The sequence below is a fragment of the Octopus sinensis genome, linkage group LG4 (assembly GCF_006345805.1).
Source record: "Octopus sinensis linkage group LG4, ASM634580v1, whole genome shotgun sequence".
Lineage (NCBI taxonomy): Eukaryota > Metazoa > Mollusca > Cephalopoda > Octopoda > Octopodidae > Octopus > Octopus sinensis.
The window spans coordinates 107,202,349-107,225,929 of NC_043000.1; the positions used below are offsets into that span (position 1 = coordinate 107,202,349).

General features: G+C 35.5%; 1 protein-coding gene across 2 annotated transcripts in view; it reads right to left on the reverse strand.

Moving 5' to 3' along the window:
* Positions 1-1,416: 1,416 nt before the first annotated feature.
* Positions 1,417-23,581, reverse strand: part of LOC118763066 (putative uncharacterized protein DDB_G0267840) — a 45,998-nt gene continuing 23,833 nt past the window's right edge. Inside the window, exons 6-8 of one of the 2 annotated variants that reach the window (XM_036502307.1) lie at positions 10,783-10,921; positions 6,921-7,015; positions 1,417-3,039 (exon numbers count right to left, since the gene is read on the reverse strand). In XM_036502307.1, coding sequence (XP_036358200.1) covers positions 2,658-3,039; positions 6,921-7,015; positions 10,783-10,921 — 616 coding nt within the window. In that variant the 3' untranslated portion in view covers positions 1,417-2,657. Of the gene's footprint in view, positions 3,040-6,916; positions 7,016-10,782; positions 10,922-23,581 lie in introns of both variants that reach the window. The other variant, XM_036502308.1, reaches the window with a different exon arrangement.

Sequence of the window (23,581 nt, forward strand, 5' to 3'; positions counted from 1 at the left end):
TACGATGTTTTGACTGCTGTGTCGCCATTTTTTAGTGTATTTCAACCAGAAAAAATGTTCACTTAAAGAGAATAACAAGCTACATAATGCAAACTTTTTACTTTTCAAAAATTCTAATTCTAAATGGTCAAAACAAACCCGAGCAACGCCAGGCGATACTGCTAGTTAAATTATAAATAAAGGAATAGACATGTTTTCAAACTGATTTTTTTTACCGATTTCACATATGCATGGAGGTTTATATTAATAAATGCATTTACACATTATTCTCTTGTATATATGTACGTACATGTATATGCATATATTTGTATTGCTGGATCTGTGAAAATATAATCCACTTCCTCAGCTATTTAAACCATTTTGGCTTTTGATGAAGGATTACTCAAATAAGTGGAACAAGATAATAAATTATGTAAAATTAGGCAACTTTTTTTTTTTAGTCTTTATTTGCATAACATGCATGTTATAAAAAAAAAATAACATGGAAATGGAAAAACAAACACATGCATAGAAATTATATTGAACGACTTAAAAATCTGTAGTTTTTTTTTTATAGTTTTTAATGAAAAAAAAATCAATGCAAGGATGCTAAAATTAATAGCAGTTCTTAAATTACAAATTATTGCACAAAAATGACTTGATCAAAAGAATTATAGCATAAATTAAAAGAATTGACCTCTTCCTGGAATCATCATCATCACCATTGTCGTCATCAACATTTTTTAATATCCATCTTCTATGCTGGCATGGGTTGGACGATTTGACAAGATAGAACAGATCCAAGTATTGCATTGTGCTTCCAATGTCTGCTTTGGCATGGTTTCTGTGGTTTAATGCCCTTTCCAATGTCAAACAGTTAATAGAGTATACTTGGTGCTTTTTTCATTCATGGCACCAGCTCTTGTGAAGTAACCATGTGGCTCACAAGACTAAGATCCTCTTTGATTGAGGATGGGTGGGTGTCTGCAGAGGAGCTGGAAACAAATTCACAGAGGAAGAGAAAACCACCCCGAAAGGGAGGGAGAGAGAGGGCAGAGAGGGGAAGAGAGAAGAGAGAGAGAATGTGTGATCACGTGCATACACGAATGTTTGTGTAACTGTAAGGGAAACATGGGAGTCAATGCTAACTATGCTATGAAGAATTATCACTGCTCTTCATCTATCCAAGACTGGTAAAAGAAGTTATAGAATGAGGAGGTTAATGTGATTAACATGTAGTTCCTTGCAGGTTGCTATTTAGAGAGAAGTGTCACTTGAAAACCTATGTTAGTGTGTTTACATCCCCGTAACTTAGAAGGGTTCAGCAAAAGAGTCCATCAGAATAAGTACTAGGCCTAAAAAAAATAAATAAACCCTGGGGTCGATTTGTTTGACTAAAGCCCTTTGAGGTGGTGCTCCAGCATGGTCGCAGTCAAATGACTGAAACAAGTAAAAGATAAAAGATAAACAATAGTTTTATAGCAATTTTAAGTAACAGGTTTTGTGAAGATAAGAAGGAACAGGTGTAATATTTAGAAGTAGCATACAGCAGTATACATCCCAGAAAATAGGGGTCATTAAAATATACTGTATGAACATAGTTACCAATGTATTACAAACATTCTCAAGCCACTGCCATAAAAATCAAAACAAAAACATTTTAGTAGCTAACATGTTGGAACCATGAGCCAATGGGGGTGACTATATGGTCATTTGGCTTGCTAGAAATAGCAGCCAAATCTACTTCATATCTCACCCCTGGGTAATGTCAGCATGGATTCTTTGCACTAAGAAAAACAGAGAGGATCAGACAGATGGAAAGCCGTTGATCAAAGTTCTGATCAATCAAGCCTGACAAGGGATATACAACAACATCAACAACAATTATTGCTCCACCATCAATTTGTCTTAAAAGGTAACAAAAATATACAAGATTAGGAACTGATGATGGCCCACTGACTGTAAAATGTTGGTAAATGAAGGTTTGGTAATCAAATGAATGGAATTTTTTTTTTTTTTTACTTAAAATGGAATCCTACATGTGTATATATATGTATATAATGCATTGGCTGCCATTTCTGTTTCCTAATACAGGAGCATATTAACACAGAGAATAAATTTTACAGCTTTTTAGAGATTAGGGATGGATTTCTGGCCCTGGAGAAGAAATCTACTTCAGGGAAGAATGTGTAGTTGTAGACACTGCTAGAAAAGACTGTTTGAACTTAGCACTTGAGAAAGGTTAGATTGAGAGTAGTTGTGGATTGTTGTTGAGGAGAGAGCTGTAAGGAGTTTAGCTGAGCATTACTGGTGAATAGAGAACATGAGTGTAGTTGTATATTGTTGAGATGAATGTAGTTGTAAATTGTGGGTGAGCAGAGGAGTCCAGCTGTGCATTGTTGATGGGTAGAGGTAATGAGTGTGTATTAAGATGAGATGAGTGTAGTTATGCTGGTGAGTAGAGAAGAGGAGTTTAGCTGCATACTGTCAGTGAGTAAAGAAGGTGATTTTAGCTGTATATTGTTGGTGAGTATAGATATGTTTAGCTGTGTATTATTAATGAGTGTGTATAATTAATGAGTATTAATTATTCATATATAATTAGTTTTAAAACAAGATTAACAAAGTCTTATTAAATATCATATAAAATAATAGTCAAATGAGAGAAACAAAATGAATTAATTAAAAGCAATTTGGTTACAAGAATCTACCGAAGGTTGAAACAGGGAGTCCAGAAGTGGATATTCAGTATTCATTTGTAATTCCCAACTCATTTCAGGTGGTAAATATGTTTTATTTCCATGTAGAATTACATCACTGCTGCCGTTGATGGTAAATTCTGATGCCATTGCTGTAACATTGAATGAAGATACAGCTTCATCTATTATCAGTCTATCTTCAAAGACATCACTATCATCATTCTCATTATTATTATTATTATAATTATTATTAATATTACCATCATTGTTATAATCTTTCTCATGAGACAGCTTCTCTTCTTTAGATTTGGTTCTTTTGTTGTTTTTCAGTTTGCTTTTACATTTATGGCATTTTGAGTTTCTAATGAAAATGGAAAGAAAGATGGTTCTGATCAAAAGAAATGATACCAGTTCAAAGTGATTAGTCTAAAACAAAGAAATATAGTTGTGTAAAATAAGAAAATGTTCTTGAAAAGAAAAATGGTTTTAGCCTCAAAAAAATACATTTCTAGTATAAAGATATTTTCTTGTAGGATACATGGTTATAAAACAAAGTGCTAGGAGAACAAAAATGGCTCTAGTACAAAGAATTATGATTCTAAAACAAAAGCTATGGTTAATTCCACGACAGGCATGGATAACCTTTTTCAAGAAGCAGGTTGCATGATGTGTGACTCATCATCAAGTAGACTGCACCACTAAAATAATTTTAGGCAATCTTTATTTTTAGACATGCCATTCACAATTGCCCATGAGTGTTATCAAGGAAATATGTGATCCTAGCACAAATAATTATAGTTCTAAAACAGAAAAAATATGTGCAATGTTATTACCAGTTCGAATATACCAGTGGCACGTTCGGACTTGTAAACAAGCCATTCACTGTGTTTTGTCATGGAGAAAATTTCTTGCTGTAGACAAATGGTGTAAATAAAACCTAAATCAGCTTGTAGCACCACCTATCCAGACTGTGAGATGCAAGAATTTTGGAGTGGTTATCTCCTCTTCAGTCACAGAAACTGAATGGTAGTGATGTAAGCTGATAAGAGAGACAATCTCTCTTATGTTATTCCGGTCATCATATACCAGCTGGTAACACAAATAGGCAGCCCACTGGTTGTAGAGTAAAGAAATGTAGTTTCTATTATTAAGAAATATGGTTACAGTAATAAAAAAAATGGTTTATGTTCTAAGAAATGTTGTTCTTGTCCAAAGAAATAAACTATTTGCAAGCAAACTTATTTCCATTTACCTCTTGCATATTTTTCTCCAAATATCATTGAAGCCTTTAATTCCAATGCATCTGGAATCTCATTTACAAATCAAAAGAGTTGTTCCTGCTGTTTAGCTTGGGTAAACTCTTATCAAACACACCTTATAATCAGATGACATCATTACCTAGTGTGTGTTGTCCCTTATTTAAAACAGATGAAAAAGTGGGATTTGAAAAGAATAAGTTACTATTTCAAGTAGGTACAGCAACAATGGAGAGCAGTGTTTCTCAACCTTTCTTTACTATTTTACACAGACAGGCCTACATAACCATTCGCTGTTAAAAAATCCTGTTATATTTTTATAATTAAATATTATTAGGACTTGTATAAACTAAATCGTTACAATATTGTGTGTATTGTAAAAGTATAACCAATTTATTGCAGATAAATTTTAACAACAAAATCTTATATGGACACTCATATAAGTCTTACAGACTCTTATTGAGAATCACTAATGTAAAGAGACTTTATCATTAACTTGTGATTATGGGTCAACAGAGTTATGTACCTTGCTCAAGGACACAATAAAACTGTGGTAGAATACAAACTTGCCAACATTGGGCCTCAAAATCCAAAGCAGGAAGGCACCTCTAAACTGAAACTTTGGATGTCTTACAGACTTAGTTGGCTTACTCTCAGATTTCATCCCAGACAACCACTGCCCATTACTTCCATAGAATTGGTACTTCTATGTCAAGAATCCTTTCTAGCTAAGAAAGAAGTACTCAAAACAAAGGAGCTTTATGTCCTTTAGTCAAAACCATTCCAGGAAAATTGGAAGGTTGAATGAAGTTGGAAGGAATGAGAATCTGTTAGAAAGAATAGTACACATAATGGACGTGAAGTTGGCAACCAATATTGATGTCTCATAAGCACCACAAGAAGCCAAAAGATGAAGACAAAGATTTCTGTTGGGATTATGTAACATTAAAATTGGGTGAAGTAAATTGGGATCGAATCAGGTATTGGAAACTCCTTACTGTTAATGGTTATCTTTTGATTGTCTTCCCCCTGTAACTCTCACAGAGTCTGACATAAAAACATCCCCATATATCCATGTCTAGCAATGATTATGTAAGCAAAAATAACACCAATCCTGACAAAAATTAAAATGTTTAAGAGCTATCAACTGCTCAATGGTCCACAAATACATTAAATTTGAACTACTTTTAGGGACATTTCAAGGCCCACAGAGAACACCTCAGTGGCTTGGTTGTGAGCTGCAGTTCATCTGTTCCCAAAACCTGGTTTACATTAAACTTTATATCTTGCACTAGAGAGATCGATGCATGAAAATATTACAACTATCTTTCAGTTTATGCACAATTAAATTAATTATCTTAATCATGTTGTGCAACCTTTTGTATATAACTGGAATGGATATATTTTTAGGTACTGTACAGCCCAAATAATGCAACTAAGCAGCCAGATCTCTGAAATCACACTACCTTCATATCATAAAAATAGGAGATATGTCTATTCAGAAATATCTTAAAAGCTGATAGGTTGTCCTAGCCTGGATTGCTTCTGATCAATTCAAGGTTGACCTAGAGTTAACCAGCAGCTTATTTCCATAGAATGAAATCAAATCAGTTTTGTAATAGTTAGAGTCAGAATCTAACAAGAAAAAAATACTTATTGGTTGCTGAGGTAATAGAATCATTTATTCCATTCAGCTGCAAACATTATACTTTTCATCATTTTGCTAAATATTTTTTGCATATTTTGCTAAAAATTTCTCCATTTCCTTTTTACAACATCAAGACACCAATTGCACAAAACAAAATCTAACATTTAAAATTATTTCACACAATTTATTAAAACTAAAGATAGTATGTAACATTAGGTTAGTATCATCCTTCTGTACCAATGAAAGTGTGATATAGACTACTAAAAACCAAACATGCCTTTATATGAACAATCAACTTGTTAGAAATAGTAACCAATCTCACTCACATCACACACTACTGTTTTAAAGATGGCATGACACACTAGATAACAAAGTCCAATATATTGGGTTGTCCGGAAATTTCATGCCGATTTTTAAAGGAAAGAAAAAGGTCAATAAATACTTGCCATTACATTTTAATCAACCAAATATGAACCGTTTTGTTGCACAATGCGTCTCCATCTTTCCTTTAACTTGAAAATACCCTCTTCCCAGAATTGAGGTGGTTTCATGGCAAAGAATTCATCAAGGTATCTTTTTATGGCATCCAATGAATCGAAATTTTTACCATTAAGACTATTCTGCAGAGACCTGAATAAGTGGAAATCCGAAGGAGCAATATCTGGTGAATATGGAGGGTGGGGTAACACATCCCAGCCGAACTGCAGCAATTTTTGTCTGGTTCCCAAAGCATCAACTTTCTTATCTTCCATTTTAAAGGGTTACAGAATTAACACAGGTTATAGGGAACATAAACCTTCTTCCACGAAAAGATAGCTTAAACTGTGCTCTAAATGGAGGTGTAGTCAAATCCTATTTTATGGACTCAACCATGTTCTAAAATAAGTCGAGAGGTAAGCTACTATAAATCGGCACAAACTTTCCGGACAACCCAATACATTAACTGAAAGAAAAAAGTATAGTCAAAGTTGAAATGACTTTAATTTAAGATATTTTCAATTAAGGTTGACCTGGGTTTGAACAACATTTTGAAACAGCAGTTCGATTTTCCTTAAATTGCACCCCATCATCTTTGTTGAACAAATTTAGTTCTAGATATACAAAATAAGACAGTCCAGCCTTGGATAAGAAGGCCTATAATTAAAGATATTATATGCGGAAACATCTTTTTTTTTATATAGTAGGCCTGTTTGATCAGAGCCAACTCAGGGTTAAAAAGCAAAATCTCAATGTATCCAGGATATCAAATTTTTTAAAAATTGTTATTGGTCTGACTGGCTGAAAGCTGGAATGTAAGCCATCACCCAAGTTCAAAGCAGAAATGAAATATTAACTTACTTTACATTCTCTTTACATCTTGGAATACGTTTCGATGTTCGTTTCTTCGACATTATTTTCTTCTTAGTGGGGATGTCATCAAATATGTCTAAGACCTAAAATATAAACATATAAACATCCCTATTACTCAGAGTCACTGGTAAAGAGAGAGTGCTTTGCTTGTTTGTTTATGTGTGTGTGCGTGCACACATCCACATGCACACACACGTGCATGCATGCCCCTCTGTTCTTGAAGATATTCACCCACTGAAATTTTACTATACCGATGTTGTTCTTGTACCAAAATGATTTTATTTTATATGTCAACAGTTTACTAAGAGTAGTCTTCAGCAGATTGATACTAAATGGGTCAAGGGGTTACAACAATGATGAGTACATTAGCTGATCAATTACATTATGATTAGACTGAATTATCCCACCAAGGTCAGTTTTGCCTTTGGTCCTTCTGGGGTTGATAAAATGAAGTACCAGTCAAGTACTAGGTTCAATGTCATCAGCTAGTCCCCACCCAACAAATTTCAGACCTTGTGTCTGTAACAGAAAGAATTTCAAATAAACAAATATATATATATATATATATATATATCATGTTGATTCGTTAGTTACTGCACGCATTTTTTTTCTCTCCTTCTTTCTGTGTTTTTTTTCTCTCTGTGTATCTTTCTGTTGAAGAGCGTAGGCTCGAAACGTTAAAGACTTGTTTTATTTATATTTCCTGAGCGCCATACTAATACAATTGTTTGTTTGTTTTCCACCTGCCTTCGTCTTTTGTCTATTTTCATAAAGCTTCCCTATATATATACACACATATACATACATGTGGAGGCGCAATGGCCCAGTGGTTAGGGCAGCAGACTCACGGTCGTAGGATCACGGTTTCGATCCTACGGTTTATTGAACGAAAACACCTAAAATTCTACGAGGCTCCAGCAGGGAGGGGTGGTGATCCTGCTGTACTCTTTCTCCGCTACTTTCTCTCACTCTTTCTTCTGTTAGCCTGCTCACTTACCCAGCAGGGTGGCGTCATTTGAAGGCTAAAACAATGCGAAGTGCATTGTGACCAGTGGTGTAGCAACATCTGATAGCCTGGTCGGTCACGTGATATATATATACATACATACACACATACAAATGGAAATCAAAAATTATCCGCACTTTCACCATACCGTATCTTTATCGTCACACTGCACATGCATGCCTATGGTTGGTACTATTGTGGTCACGTGATCAAAGTTGATTTATGAGTGGATCGAGAAGATTAAAAGTGGTTGGACAAGCAAACCACACAAAGAGGGAGCAGGACATCCATCAACCTCCACCACTAATGGGACAATTCAGCAAGCTTGAGAGATGGTAATGGTGAACCAGCAAGTTATCAGTGATGAGGTAGCTTGTTCTCTGCAGATTAGCGATGATTCTGGCTATCATCATCATCATCATCATCGTTTAGCATCTGCTTTCCATGCTAGCATGGGTTGGACGGTTCAACTGGGGCTGGGAAGCCAGAAGGCTGCACCAGGCCCAGTCTGATCTGGTAATGTTTCTACGGCTGGATGCCCTTCATGACGCCAACCACTCTGTGAGTGTAGTGGGTGCTTTTTACGTGCCACCGGCACAGGTGCCAGATGAGGCTGGCAAACAGCCACGATCAGATGGTGCTCTTTACGTGCCAGCGGCATGGAGGCCAGTCGGGGCGGTGCTGGCAACGGCCATTTTCGGATGGTTCTCTTACATGCCACCGGCACTGGTATCACAGCTACAATTTCCATTGATGTTGATCGATTTCGATTTTCACTTGCCCAAATCATCCATTATGAGATTGGCTTCCATAAAGTCTGTGCAAGATGGGGTGCAAAGGGAGATTACTGCAGAGCACAAATGCAAACATCTTGAGGTTTACCAATGTTTACTCAATCACTACAATGATGGCGAGGAATTTTTTAGCAAAATAGTCACAGGAGATGAAACATGGGTCTATCATTATGAGGCAGAATCCAAAAGACAGAGCATGGAGTGGGAACAGCCTGGCTCACCAGTGACGAAGAAATTCAAGACTCAGTCTTCTGCAGGAAAGGTGATGCTAACTGTTTTTTGGGACTAAAAAGGGCCTATACAGGAAGACTACTTGGAAAAGGGGTGTATGATTAACAGTGCAATATACAGTGCTTTGCACCAAACATCAAAGCCTATTGTTGAAGAAAGTTTTGTTGATGCATGACAATGCATGCCCACACATGGCCACCCAGACTATTGAAACCATTAACCAATTGGGTTTTGGGGTGCTGGAACAACCTCTCTGCAGTCCAGATCTCACCCCTTCCAACCATCATATCTTTGGACTGCACAAAGATGGTTTATGAGGTTGTTGATTTCCTACAGATGAAGATGTGAAGGAAGCAGTTGCATAAATGGTTGCACGACCAATCAAAAACCAAGTACATGGGAAAGGAAAGAGACTAAAGAGAAAAATGACGTACTTCTTTATCCCCTGCTTTTGTGTAAACACATTGAAAAATCAAGAGTGCATATAATTTTTGACTCTCCTCATATATATATATATATATACTATATATATATATATAAATATATATATATACTGACAATACATTTATATGGTAAATATATATATATTTATATACACCACACACCACATACAGACATTCAGATTTAGCCAAACCATTCAGTGCTGGAGTAGTCACTACTGATGGGCCTGTAATCTTTCAGGCAAAACTAGGCTAGTCTACTGATCTAGTATTACTTATGGAGCAGTTATCTCCCCTCTCAATATATAAAAATGTGCTTTTTTGCAGCTGAGGGTTTTAACTCTTATTTCTAGCAACATAGGTGCTGCCTAGCACCCTCAGTCAAAATTAGTGACAATTGAATTTTCCCTTTATGGTTTTTATATTTCATATAGCTGCCTTCATTATTTTATATACACACACGGGTTTCTGTGCATGTGTGTACTAATGCACATGGATTGTTTCAAGTTTGTCATATATTATGTTGATTATTAATGTGATACTTTAACTATTAATGTACAACTTCAAAATCTGTTGAGATCAACTTTGCCTTGTTATCTTTTTGGGGTTGATAAATTAAAGTACTAGTCAAGTTCTAGGGTTGATGTAATTAACTAAACCACTCCCACTGAAATTGCTGACCTTGTGTCAAAATTTAAGACAATTATAAGGTGAATTTTTTAGACTCTTTTGAGTGTCAAAAACAATATCATAGGGTATGCATCCCAGATCTTTGCGTTCAGAGTTTAAACCCCACAGAGGCCAGTTTTGCCTTCCTTCCTTTCAGTGTCTATAAACCAAGTGCCAGTCAAGTAATGAGATTAATTTCTACCATACCCTCTCTCTCTGAATCAGCTTTATGAAGGAAATAGAAAGAATCACATCTGCTTAATCATTTCTCATAATTCTGTGGATACAACGAAGAAAGTTCACATTATCCATCTAAATATTTATATTTCTGTTCAGTGTCTTACTGCAATATCTGTCTGCTCTTCAAGTGCTAGCAACATAACAGTTTTTCTATGAAAGGAAGTTACTATGCTCCACCCACCCAACCTCCACATAACTTTTCTTTATTTCTGGATTAAGGGAGCTGCTTTTGCAACAGAACCAATTCCTAGAGAGAGGGGAAAGCAAACAGATACAAATAAGAACTGATCCCAGCACTTGACCGGCATTTTATTTATCAACCCTAGAAAAAAAAATAAAAGGTAAACTCGACTCTGATAGGATTTGAACTCAGAGCTAACAGATCCAGAACAAATACTGCAAGGAATTTTACCTAATGCTTCTGCCAAATTGTCATGTTATGTCTAAATATACAAGAAATACATAATTACCTTTTTCTTCCGTTTCTCTGCTGGTCTTAAGCGTGTTGGCATCACTTCTAAAATGACATCCACATCACTTTTCTTATTCGAATACATCCAATCTGGATGCTTCTTGCGTAAATCTTTCATCTCTGTTTCAAATTTCCGCCTATGCAAAATATAGAATATTTATTTTTGTTTTCATTTTTCCTTCTTTCAGACAATAACCACATTCATGATGATACTGATAATAAAGATATAATCATGGTGCTGATGGTAATTATGATATGATAATGATGATGACACTGATATAATGATGATGATAGCACAAGTTAACTTGTCCTGGCTTATCTTTGGATCATATCGAAGGTCTTTGAGGTGTTACGCATGCCTTATTGGACCTGAAATTTTGCACAGGCATTGCTGGCATTTTGCATGGGAAACGGTCATAATGGTACTCCTCAGTCACAAGTATCATATATGTATACATATATATGAGAGGTTACAGAAAAGTTCCTGGCTTTGGGTAAAAGAAAATACAGGAGAATCAGCTAATTATGGTTTTATTTAACATATTCCCCTCTCAGATTCACACACATATTGCAGCAGACTTTCAGTTTTTCTAAGCCCTGTAAAAGAACTTGGAACATTGCACATCCAACCAGGCCTTTTGCTATACCCTTAAAGCCAGGAACTTCTTGGTATCCCTTCGTGTGTGCGTGTGTGTGTGTGTAATACATATGTGTATACACATATATATACATACATATAAATATATATGCATATATGATAATATCAAACAAGAATGAGTGCTAAATACCACATTAATGGATAAAACTTTAATTTATGGGAGTTTTAATCCAAGATGGAGATGAACACCTATGTTCCATGAGGTAGGCTTGATGATTTTTAAAGGACCACTCTTAACATGAAACCAATGGTAGCCTTGACACACATATATATACATATGAGGGGGTGCTGAAAAGTTTCTGGCTTTAAGAGTATCACGAAAGGCTTGGCTGGAGGACCAAACTTCCAAGTTCTTTTACAGGGCTTAGAAACACTTAAGGCCCACTGCAATAAGCATGTGAAGCTGAGAGGGGAAAAGTTGGATAAAATCTTAATTAACTGATCATCCTGTATTTTCTTTTACCCAAAGCCAGATATATATATGTATATGTATATATATATATAATAATATATATATATATATTATATATATATATATATATATATATATATAATATAAGATAATCTGGAACTCAACTGAAGAAAGAAAACTCCAAATGCCCTGTGCTTGTTTTCTTTGTATCGTCTATCTGGATATTTTGTTGTCCCATTTTTTGTCTCACCTATATATATATATATATATATATATATATATATACATATGCATATATGGGTACAGGACGTCACCAACAAACGGTAAACAGCACGAAATATGAAAACAAATGAGTTCAATATTCAAACAAGAGAAACAAATGGAAAACAGGACAAGTAACATAAAGAACGGCGCTTTATCAGTTATTGGACATCTATCTACTCCTCATTTCAAGCATTGAATGACAACATGAGTCTTCTAAGGCAGTTGCTCTAATAAGTACCAAAATAAAATTTTGGATTTATGGAGAATCAAAGTTGGGAACAAAAACAGGGCAGTGGAGACATACAAGGAAACCGAACACAAACAAACGTGGAGGGTTGTTAGACCAGAATGAGGGTAAATTAGCGAATGCTAGAGAAATATTTTCTTTGAAAAGAGAAAAGATAGAAGAGAGAGGTAGAATACATCCAGCCATTAGGACAGTCCTGAAGGAAAAGAAAGATGATCACGTGAGGAAAAGAAAGATGGACGATGGTCACATGTGAGCAACAAGAGAGAGAAAAAGAGAAAAGGAAATTTGTTCTCTAATTATAACCCAAGGCCGAATGCGAGGAAATGAGCAAAAGATCTTTAAATTTTGGATAATCCTATATTCTAAGATTTCATGCTCTGATATGAAGATTACTTTGCACTCCTCAGTAGAAATAAACCAACAATATAAAAGCAAAAAATAAATATACATACCAATAAATTTTTGCATACAGATACCATTATATACATGCATTTCCCATGTATACATTACATCTAATCATCCCTATCAACCATGTTGTTAATGTCAGATATCATATGGGGCAAATACAGTCCCGCAGCATGATATGACTAGGGTACTCAAAATTATTTATACCTATAAATTGAGGATATAATCATTATCAGTGGCTAGTGTATAAAAAACGACCATACCAGTAAAACTAATTTTTAAGTATATAATTGTAAGAACATATTTATAATTAAAGGCACTGGAATGTCAACACTTATACACTAGAAGTAGATGTCAAATGCCTGCAATCCACTCAAAATTTATTTTCTATTTATAACCCAAGGCTGAATGTGAGGAAATGAGCATGAAGATTTACAAATTTTGGATAATCCTATATTTCAAGATTTCATGCTCTGTAATGAAGATTACTTTGCATTCATCAGTACAACTGACAATATATAAGCAAAAGGCACTGACATTCCAGTGTCATTAATTATAATTATATTTTTATAATTATATACTTAAAAATTCATTTTATCAATATGGTTGTTTTTTTTTTATATGCTAGCCACTGACATAATCATGTTAATGATTATATCCTTAATTTATGGAGCAGATGGTGCATCACCCCACAAGAGGTAAGAATTTCCTGGACCTATGTAAGGTTGGTGTGTTTATATCTCCCTAACTTAGCGGTTCATCAAAAGAGACCGATAGAATAATTACTAGGCTTACAAAGAATAAGTCCTGGGGTCGATTTGTTCAACCAAAGGCGGTGCTCCAACATGGCAGCAGTCAAATGACTGAAACAAGTAAAAGAATAAAAGAATACATATATTAGGTTGTCTCACATGAAATGTATTTTAAATGTGTTTCATATGAGTCATCTATAAATGGATTTTTAATGAGTTTCTATGTATATGCTTGTATTTACTCTTAACTCTTTTTCTTTCTAGATAATACTATTATTCAAAATTGCTACCCTCAGCTCTTGTGACAATGTTGACAACTGAACAATACTGGGTGATTTTCTTGTACAAATACAAATTGGGTTACTCTGCCACCGAAACTCTACGAGCCACCAAAACTGTACAAAACATCAAGCAGGCTTTTCGTAACACTTCTGTTGACATTAGAACTGTTCAGAGATGGTTCCAAAGATTTCATTCAGGAAATGAAAGCCTTAAAAATGAACCAAGAAGGAGACCAAAATCAGTTATTTGGCATGATGAATTGAATGCTTTGGTTAAATGAAATCCGAGAATGGTCCGAAAAATTGTATTAGAGCTCCAGACATCCTCCCTCAACTACTTCTCGACACTTGAAGAAAATTGGAAAATTAAAAGGATGGATAGGTCTGTTCACGATCAACTTAACGAGATTCAAAGAAACAGGCACCTTACAGTGTGTTCCATGTTGATTTCTCGGTTGGGAAGAGAACCATTTTTGTATCGACTGATTACGTGTGATGAGAAATGGATACTCTTTGATAACAGCAGGAGGACAGGACAGTTGTTAGATGCAGGGGAGTCACCAAAACACTACCTAAAACCACCATTGAACTCTAAAAAGTTGATGTTCAATGTATGGTGGTCAACAAAGGGGGTTATTCATTATTCATTTTTGCAACAAGGAAAAACTGTAACAGCAACATCCTATTGTTAGGAAATTGATTGTATGCATGAAAAATTTAAAAAGAAGCAACCCAGATTAGTAAATAGAGATGGCCCAATTTTGCTTCATGATAATGCATAGCTTCACACTTCTCAAGCTAATGTCCACATGTTGCAAAGCCTGAATTATAAAATTTTGGCACATCCTCCTTATTCTGATATCTCTCCTACTGATTATCACATATTTAAACACTTTGAGCTTGCTATGTGCAATAAAAAAATTCTTAAATAAAGAAGAAGTGATTGAAACATTTGAACAGTTTATCAGTGTAAAAGATGACAAATTCTTTGAAGATGGAATATATGCCTTAGAGGAACATTAGATGAAGGTCATAAATAAATGAGGATCATATTTTGATTAAATAAATAAATATTCTAAAACTTAAAAAGCAATTTTAATGTTTCCTTTTCCAAATGCGACATTTCATGAGACAACATAGTGTGTGTGCGTGGAGTGTTAGGTGTGATGTACAGAAATTGAATATTGAGAAAAAAAGTCAGAATTTCGGAAAAAGATTATTATTAGCACTTTCGTTTGTTTCTCGAACTTGTCAAATAAAATTTTGTGAATGTACAAACAGCTTGTTCATTCATAGAAAACAGATGTTTTTTGGGGGTTTTGCTTAGAAGAGAACACTGCTTTTGGTTTGTTTTTTTTTGGGGGGGGGGGTGAGGTTCTATGACAATGGAGATGGATAGATAGAAATATAGGTAGGTAGGTAGGTAGACAGCCAGGCAGGTCGGCAGAGAGACAGAGCTGAACACAGAGGGGACAAAAGACAAAGTAGAGCTTTTCTTTTTGGGAGGAAAAAAAAAGCGGGGTAGCATTTCAATCAAAAGGGATCATGGAGAAACAAGAGGGGGGGTCAATAGGGATTGTGTATCACAGAAATGTCATAATGTAAAAAGGGGAAACAGATTAGGTTTATCCGTGGAAAGAAAAGTCTATGGAAAAGACCACGGTAACCTTGCACAATAATGTCATGCAAAAAAAAACACATTACAGTAAGTGACTCTCTTTTTTCCTTTCTTTTTTTGATTATGCACAAGCTGGCTACATCATTCACATGTGCCATCCTTGCTACATTCACCCATCTTTATTTGAAATATTCACTAGACAAAACTTCCCTCTCTACTCTCACCTTCCTCTTCAAGTGATATTTGAAGTTAATGAAAGATTGACCAGAGAGGAAAGTGTTTGTCTCTAGACCTTCCAGACACGTCCACCATACACGTTCTTTTGCCATAGCCACAAGTACGATGAAAATGGCTCTTCCTTCCCATTTCAAGGAAGGAGGCACGACAATATTCACGATAGACTTGGTTGATAAACCAACTCGTCCCACACGCGATAGCAGTTGTTTGACATAGGTCCACAGGTTGGAAATGGTTGGACACTGTACGAGCATGTGCAGAACGGTTTCGTCGCTCTGACCACATTTCGGGCAGGTCGGTCCCATGTTTCCCAAGCCATGCCTGTAGAGCCTATTCCGAATGAGTAGCGCTTCCCGATAGCACTGCAGACAGACGGATGGATATATATATATGGATATATATATATCTCATCATCATCATCATCATCGTTTAACGTCCGTTTTCCGCGCTAGCACGGGTTGGACGGTTTCGACCGGGGTCTGGGGAGCTCGGGACTGCCCCAGGCTCCAGTCTAGTCTGGCAGTGTTTCTACAGCTGGATGCCCTTCGTAACGCCAACCACTCCGCGAGTGTAGTGGTGTTTTTTTTTACGTGCCACCTGCACAGGTGCCAGAGGGGTTCTGGCATCGGCCACGTTCGGATGGTGCTTTTATGTGGGGGGGCGGCAGAAATATAGGGAAGCACCATTGGGGAGGGGTATATATATTATATATATATATATATATATATATATATATAATATATAATATATATAATAATGTGTGTGTGTGTGTATATATATATATATATGTTGTGTATATATATATATATGTGTGTGTGTATATATATATATATATATATAATATATAAATTGTGTGTGTGTGTGTCAAAAAGCCCCACTACACTCACGGAGTGGTTGGCGTTAGGAAGGGCATCCAGCCGTAGAGACACTGCCAAATCTGACTGGGCCTGATGAAGCCTTCCGGCTTCACAGACTCCAGTTAAACCGTCCAACCCATGCTAGCATGGAAAACGGACGCTAATTGATGATGATGATGATGATGTTACCTCACTTTATGAGGACCTGCTTTACGAGACCCCAGGTTTATGAGTTTTCATTTTATAATAAATATAAAAAGGTTAAAGAGCCAATTTGTGTGTGTGGCAACATTGCAACATGTGGCAACACTGGTTCTGATATGTTTACACAGCTGCATATAGCAACGGGGTAAAATGACGGCATAAAATTTCAATGTCTTTGTTTGTGCATACCCCATATTCCATATCATATATGTGTATTTACACTATTATTTTTGGCATTTTTGAAACCCACCCAATGTCTAAACAAAAGAGTACAATGGACACCGAGAGGAACAAAAAGAAATGAAAAGCCATCAGTTTGGAAACAAAGTATGAAATTGTAAAAACGAAATTGTGAAAAACATTTGTGACAAATTTTCACTGAACTCATCAACTGCCTGCACAAAACTATTTTGCTCAAGTGAAAAATGTACAACCTTTGCAATGAACCTGGGCTCATAAAAGAGAAGCTGGAAGCATTAATCTGAAAATGGAAACACTTTTAAATGCATGAATAAGTGACAAAATACAATTCATGTATATGAATATTAATCAAGCATCACTTTGTAGCAAAGCATTATCTCTTTTCAGCATGCTTCAAGAAATGTAAGGTGACACAAACAAAACTTTTGTTATAAGCAGAGGATACTTTGATCAATCTAAAATTCGACGTGGGTGGCATTCCATCAAAGTGCATGAAGACTCGAGCGCTGATATCGGAGCAGCAAAAAAATTATAAATTTTAGAGGTAAAATATTTGTCAGGGAATGAATTATGATTTATAACATTGCTACTATGGGAAATTATTGCTTGTGGACAGCTTCCCTATTCTTCTGCAGCAGGTTGTAACAACAAAGTCATAGGTAGAGTTCCATCTAGTAACGTAGGGGACCACCAGCTGTCTGCTGCCACTATGCTGCAGCTCTGCAGATTTCACAGCCGCTGTGCCTTGAACATAGCCTTCCTGTAGGCTGACTTGAACAAAGCACTGTCAAGAGCCTTATTGGCATCCAAGCTGGCTATGAAGTTGAAGATATGGGCTGCACACTTCATGTGCACTGATAGATTTAGGCTCAGGCCACTGGACTCATCAAGGATGGCATCAGTAATCCTCATCCATCACAGCTGATAGAGGCCAACTCACCCTGTCTATATTATGGAGAACGCCATTAGAATTGGTGACAAATTTCACCATATGGCAATGTGAAAAATCATAAAATAATCAAGGTGGCTAGCAGCAATTTAAAACCAATGAGCAATTCAAAGTCACTATAAATAAACTGATGCAGATGATCAAGGCCTACTAAAGCAAAAAAAATTTTAAACTAGCCTCTCACCTGCATTTCCACGCAAGCTGCAATGGTTTTTGTGAGCACATGATTTGTAGAATTTTTCTTGGGTAGGAAAGAGACAGGACATTTGATCACAGTAGCTTATAACCATATTTTTATTATAGAAATCACACAGATTGAAGTTTAAATTTTGCTACTAGGCTGTTCTAAATTCATGGAAATATTGCTTATAATTTGAAGCCTTGTTATTAATCTTTTTATGTCATTAACGTCTGCTGTTTTGGCTGTGCAGATTTAATTACGAGTCAAATATATATACATATATATTCCATATATAATGACATTTATTTCCATTAGTCATTATACATTTTATTACATTACTTAAGAAAATAATTATTTATTGAATATTTAAATCAAATGAAGAAAATATGAAGTATGCTATAATAATTTAATAATCTTGTATAATTTTAATTTATAAATACCATGTAAGATACTTCTCCAGCTGTTCATGGCTGGCCAAGATCATCTTGCCTGGGGTGCAGTGGGAGATCAACGTTTTGCTGGGGTTCAGCAGCTTGATGAAGCTGACCAATATGGAGGACTCCACTACATGTTACATGCAGCAGTAGCATGTTGGTCAACAAATAGGTCTACAATCCTTCCATCCACCATAGATTGATGGACACCAATGCCAACAGTTCGAGCAAATACTTTTGCCAATGCTGGGTTGGTGTGATTTCTTTGCCCATGACTGCAATGACTGGCTGCTGGCACTGATACAGAAGATCGTCTGTGTTTCCCATGAGAAGTGCCAGCCCCGATGTCCTCAAATTGGATAACATGCGCTGGGTGTTTCTTCTTGATATGCAACTTCAAGTTGTAGAGGCTCGTTGCTTGACCCTAGATGGTGGTCACCTTGGGCTGGCACATGACACACTGGAAGTACAGGATTTTGGCATTCATCTTATCCCTTGACGTAAGGGATAATTTTTCAAGAATAATAAAATACCGTTTCAATATAATGAGGTTTCATCAGTTCGACATACCTTCTTAAATATCTCATGAAAAACAGGAATTGAAAATTTTTATAACTGCTAATGCTTTTCAAAAAAATGCTACAAGTTCTGAGACTCCTGGCTCTCACCTAAGTAACCTCTGCTTCACCCACAGCCATTGCAGACTCCTCAAAAGGTCCTTCATCCTCAGGCTAAACAAAATGTCTTTACCTTCCATAACGATAAGCGATAACCTGATAAGCCTATAACGTATACTGCTGTCGCTGACATTAAGAATGTCTTTAATGTGACAACATCATAAGCGAACACAACTCAAAACTACAGAATTACACTATGCTGCTCAGCCAGCTTCTACTGCGTCAACCAGCCATGTCTTGTAATGTGTACATGTAGTCAGCCAATAGCATGCCTGACAGACTCTTTGAGACATGCAAACATGAACAAGCATATCAATTTTGTTAGCAGACTTAAAGTTAATTGGTCAGCTAATGATTTGCAAAGTTAGCAAAAACATTAATCTGCTACACGGAAAGTTATTTTTTATGTCCATACAGAGTTGGTTTCGTTTTTCGTTTTGTTTATATGTATGTGTATGTGTGTGAATGAATGAATGTGATATATATGAAGATATAGCATGTTTATCTTGTTTAATTTGTTGTTTTGGCTCGTTCGTATTGGGGACATTTCATTTGAATTTGTATTACTTTGTTTTTGTTGTAGGTACATATTTAAATTGTTTTACATTGCCCGTATTGAGTTGGTTTCGTTTTTCGTTTTGTTTCAAAAAATTGGACTAATGGTTATCTCCCTTGTATTTACTTTAACCTATAACTTGAATAAATTGTAAGTTGGATTTATATTAATTCTTTTATTTAGATTTGAATGAATATATAAACTAATTTTTTACCATATACATGTGTGTTTGGAATTGTATATGTATGCATATTGTAAATATATATATGTATACATACATATATATATATATATATATATATATATGTATGCATATATATATGTATACATATATATACATATATATATATATACATATATATATATATATATATAATGTATGCATATATATATGTATACATATATATACATATATGTATACATATATATATATATATAATATATATATATATATAATGTATGCATATATATGTTTTGTTTGTTTGTTTTGTTTTTCCAGTTTCAGCTCTTGAGCTGTGGCCATGCTGGGGCACCGCCATTGTGGTGAAAGAGTACAGCAGGAATCACCACCCCCTGCCGGAGCCTCGTAGAGCTTTTAGGTGTTTTCGCTCAATAAACACACACAACGCCCAGTCTGAGAATCGAAACCGCGATCCTGCGACCGCGAGTCCGCTGCCCTAACCACTAGGCCATTGCGCCTCTACATATATGTATACATATATATACATATATGTATACATATATATATATATGTATACATATATATATATATATATATATATACATGTATATATATATATATATATATATATATATATATATATATATATATATATATATATTATATATATATATACATATATGTATACATATATACACACACACACACACACATATATATATATGTATACATAGATAGATAGATAGATGAATAAACTTGAGTATGTGAATATGCATGTATGTACACGTACGTGTATATACATAAATGGATAGGTGTACATGTGTGTATATAAATATGTCTATATGAATATGTGTATTGTGCAACAAAATTGGTTATAGAACTAGATACTAATAGATTTAAATTTAGAAATTTACGAAATTTCAGTTTGGTTATTTATTTATGATTTAAGACTGCTCTTTAAAGCGTTTTTTTTTAAGGCATTAGCAGTTATAAAAATTTTCAATTCCTGATTTCCATGAGATATTTAAGAAGATATGTCGAACTGATGAAACCTCATTATATTGAAACGGTATTTTATTCTTGAAAAATTTGTTTTTATTAATGGAGTTTGAAACAGCTGTAATTTATGAGATGTGTCATTTGTTTGTATAAAATAAAAAATTGAATTGAATTTATCATTTAATGATTAAATTAGTTTATTGTTCAATTTATTATTTTGGTTTCCATTTTTTTGTGTGTGCACATGCATGTTGCATGTACATACGTACGTATGCATGCAAAAAAAATAAAGAAATACATGCAGACACACACACAAACACTACATTATTTCTTTTAATCCATCAATAAATTCTCTTATTAAGCATATACTCTAAAATTCTTCACGTACACTTTAACACAAACATACATGTCTCAATACATCTCTAATGTAAAGGTGTCTTGAAACTTTTATAAGCTTGTAACATATTCCACTGATATCAAGATGAAATAACATCCAAAATCAATTATATGCCTAATCTAATAGTTAAGAATTAAATTATTTCATTTCCATCTAAACATAACAAAATAGCAGAATTTATTGATGACATTTAACTTTTATTATCTCTTTGCTCACTTTTGATCTACCTGGGATAAAGCTAAACAAGCTGTTGCAATGTGGATTATATGTGGATATTCTCAAATGCAAGGTAACTGGCAAGGTTAATCTATTCTTTTCCATATGACAAAGGAAAAGAAAAACAAAATAACAAGTCTTATTATGAAGAGACAAATGTTGCAAATTGTGAATTTTTTCTCTTTAACAATTCTTAAAATGTGAATCTTAAAAACTATATCACATATTGAAATCAAATGGGTAATACATTTTTCTATTTGTAGACTTAGCTAAAAAATCGTAACATACTCTATTTCTGGTAGGACAACTGCAGGAGAAATACCTGGCCAAAGATAAACCTCTATACTTGACTTTTGTTGACTTGGTGAAAGCTTTTGACAGACTTCCCTGATCCGTTATTTGGTGGTCAATGCAGAAACTAGGGATAGGCAAGTGGTTGGTGAGAGCTGTACAAGCCTTGTACAGGGATGCTACCAGTAAGGTGAGGGTTGACAACGAGTACAGCGAAGAATTCAAGGAAAAAGTAGGGGTTCACCAAGGATCGGTGTTCAGTCCTTCAGGCAATAACAGAGGAATTCAAGAAAGGCTGTCCCTGGGAACTCTTCTATGCTGATGACTTTGAATCTATGCTGATTATAGCTGAATCACTACCTGAGCTAGAGAAGAAGTTCCAGGTATGGAAACAAGGTTTAGAATCAAAGGGCCTTAGAGTTAACTTAGCAAAAACCAAAATCATAGTAAGTAGGAAAGCAGACAAATCAGAAATCCCCTCAGGTAGATGACCATGCTCAATCTGTAGAAAAGATGTAGGTAGAAACTCCATGAGATGCACCCAGTGTAAGCTTTGGACACACAAAATGTGCAACAACATCAAAGGAAGGTTAACAGAGAAACTAACTTTTGTATGTGGAAGGTGCACAGGCATAATAAATGCTGAATGTGAGGAAAATAGATTCCATCAACTGGTAGAGGCGGGGAGCTAGAGGTAGTAGATAGTTTCCAGTATCTAGGCGACCAGGTTAGTAGTGGAGGTGGTTGTCCCGTGAGAGTAGCTGTGAGAATAAGATTAGGCTGGGCATAGTTCAGAGAGCTCCTACTCCTGCTAGCAACAAAGGGCCTCTCTCTCTCAGAGTGAAAAGCAGATTGTTTGATGCCAGTGTGCGAACAGCTATGCTGCATAGCAGTGAAACATGGGCGATAACAGCCGAGGACATGCATAGGATTGAGAAAAATGAAGTCAGTATGCTTCACTGGATGTTCAATGTCAGCATCTTGCGAGAAAAGTTAGGCATAAGAGGAATCAGATGTGGTGTGCAAGAGAGATGACTGTGCTGGTATGGTCATGTGATGTGTATGGATAAGGACAGCTGTGTATAGAAGTGCCAATCTCTAACTGTGGAGGGAACCCATGGTAGAGGTAGACCCAGGAGGACATGGGACGAGGTGGTGAAGCATGACCTTCAAACTATGAATCTTACAGTGACAATGATGAAATTAATGAAACAAAAGCACTTCTTAGTAAAGAAGGATCAAATTTACCTCTATACATTCCTAAAAACATTATAGAAAACACACAAAAAAGAACAATTATTTACAAAATAATAAGCACAAAAACAAGAAGACCAGAAAATGCACCACAACAGAAAATTGAGAAATGCCTTCGCCCTGTATGGACACACAAAGAATATAGGAACTGGTGGCAAAAATACAGTACTGTTCAAGTCCGATATCAGACTGAAAATCTGGCCAAATGGTTCTCAACACTAACTCTCCACACAAATGAGTCAGTGATGATACAGACATATCTAAGCCAAAGAGTGACAGAAGTCACAATAAAAATGTGCCTCCAGAAATAAGGACACAATGGCTATTATTTGCCATCTGTTTTGAATTGAAGGAGAGCAACATACTGGAAATTGCTGTTTTAGAACAGTAATTAACAAGTCACTGTTGTTACAAATGGCTGGTGGGCAGAGTAAAACTTCAGAAGCAGAATTAGTTCAAACAAAAACGATCTCAGGGCGAACCTGGGCGTTGACAAAGAATACCTGACCCGCCTGTTCAAGAC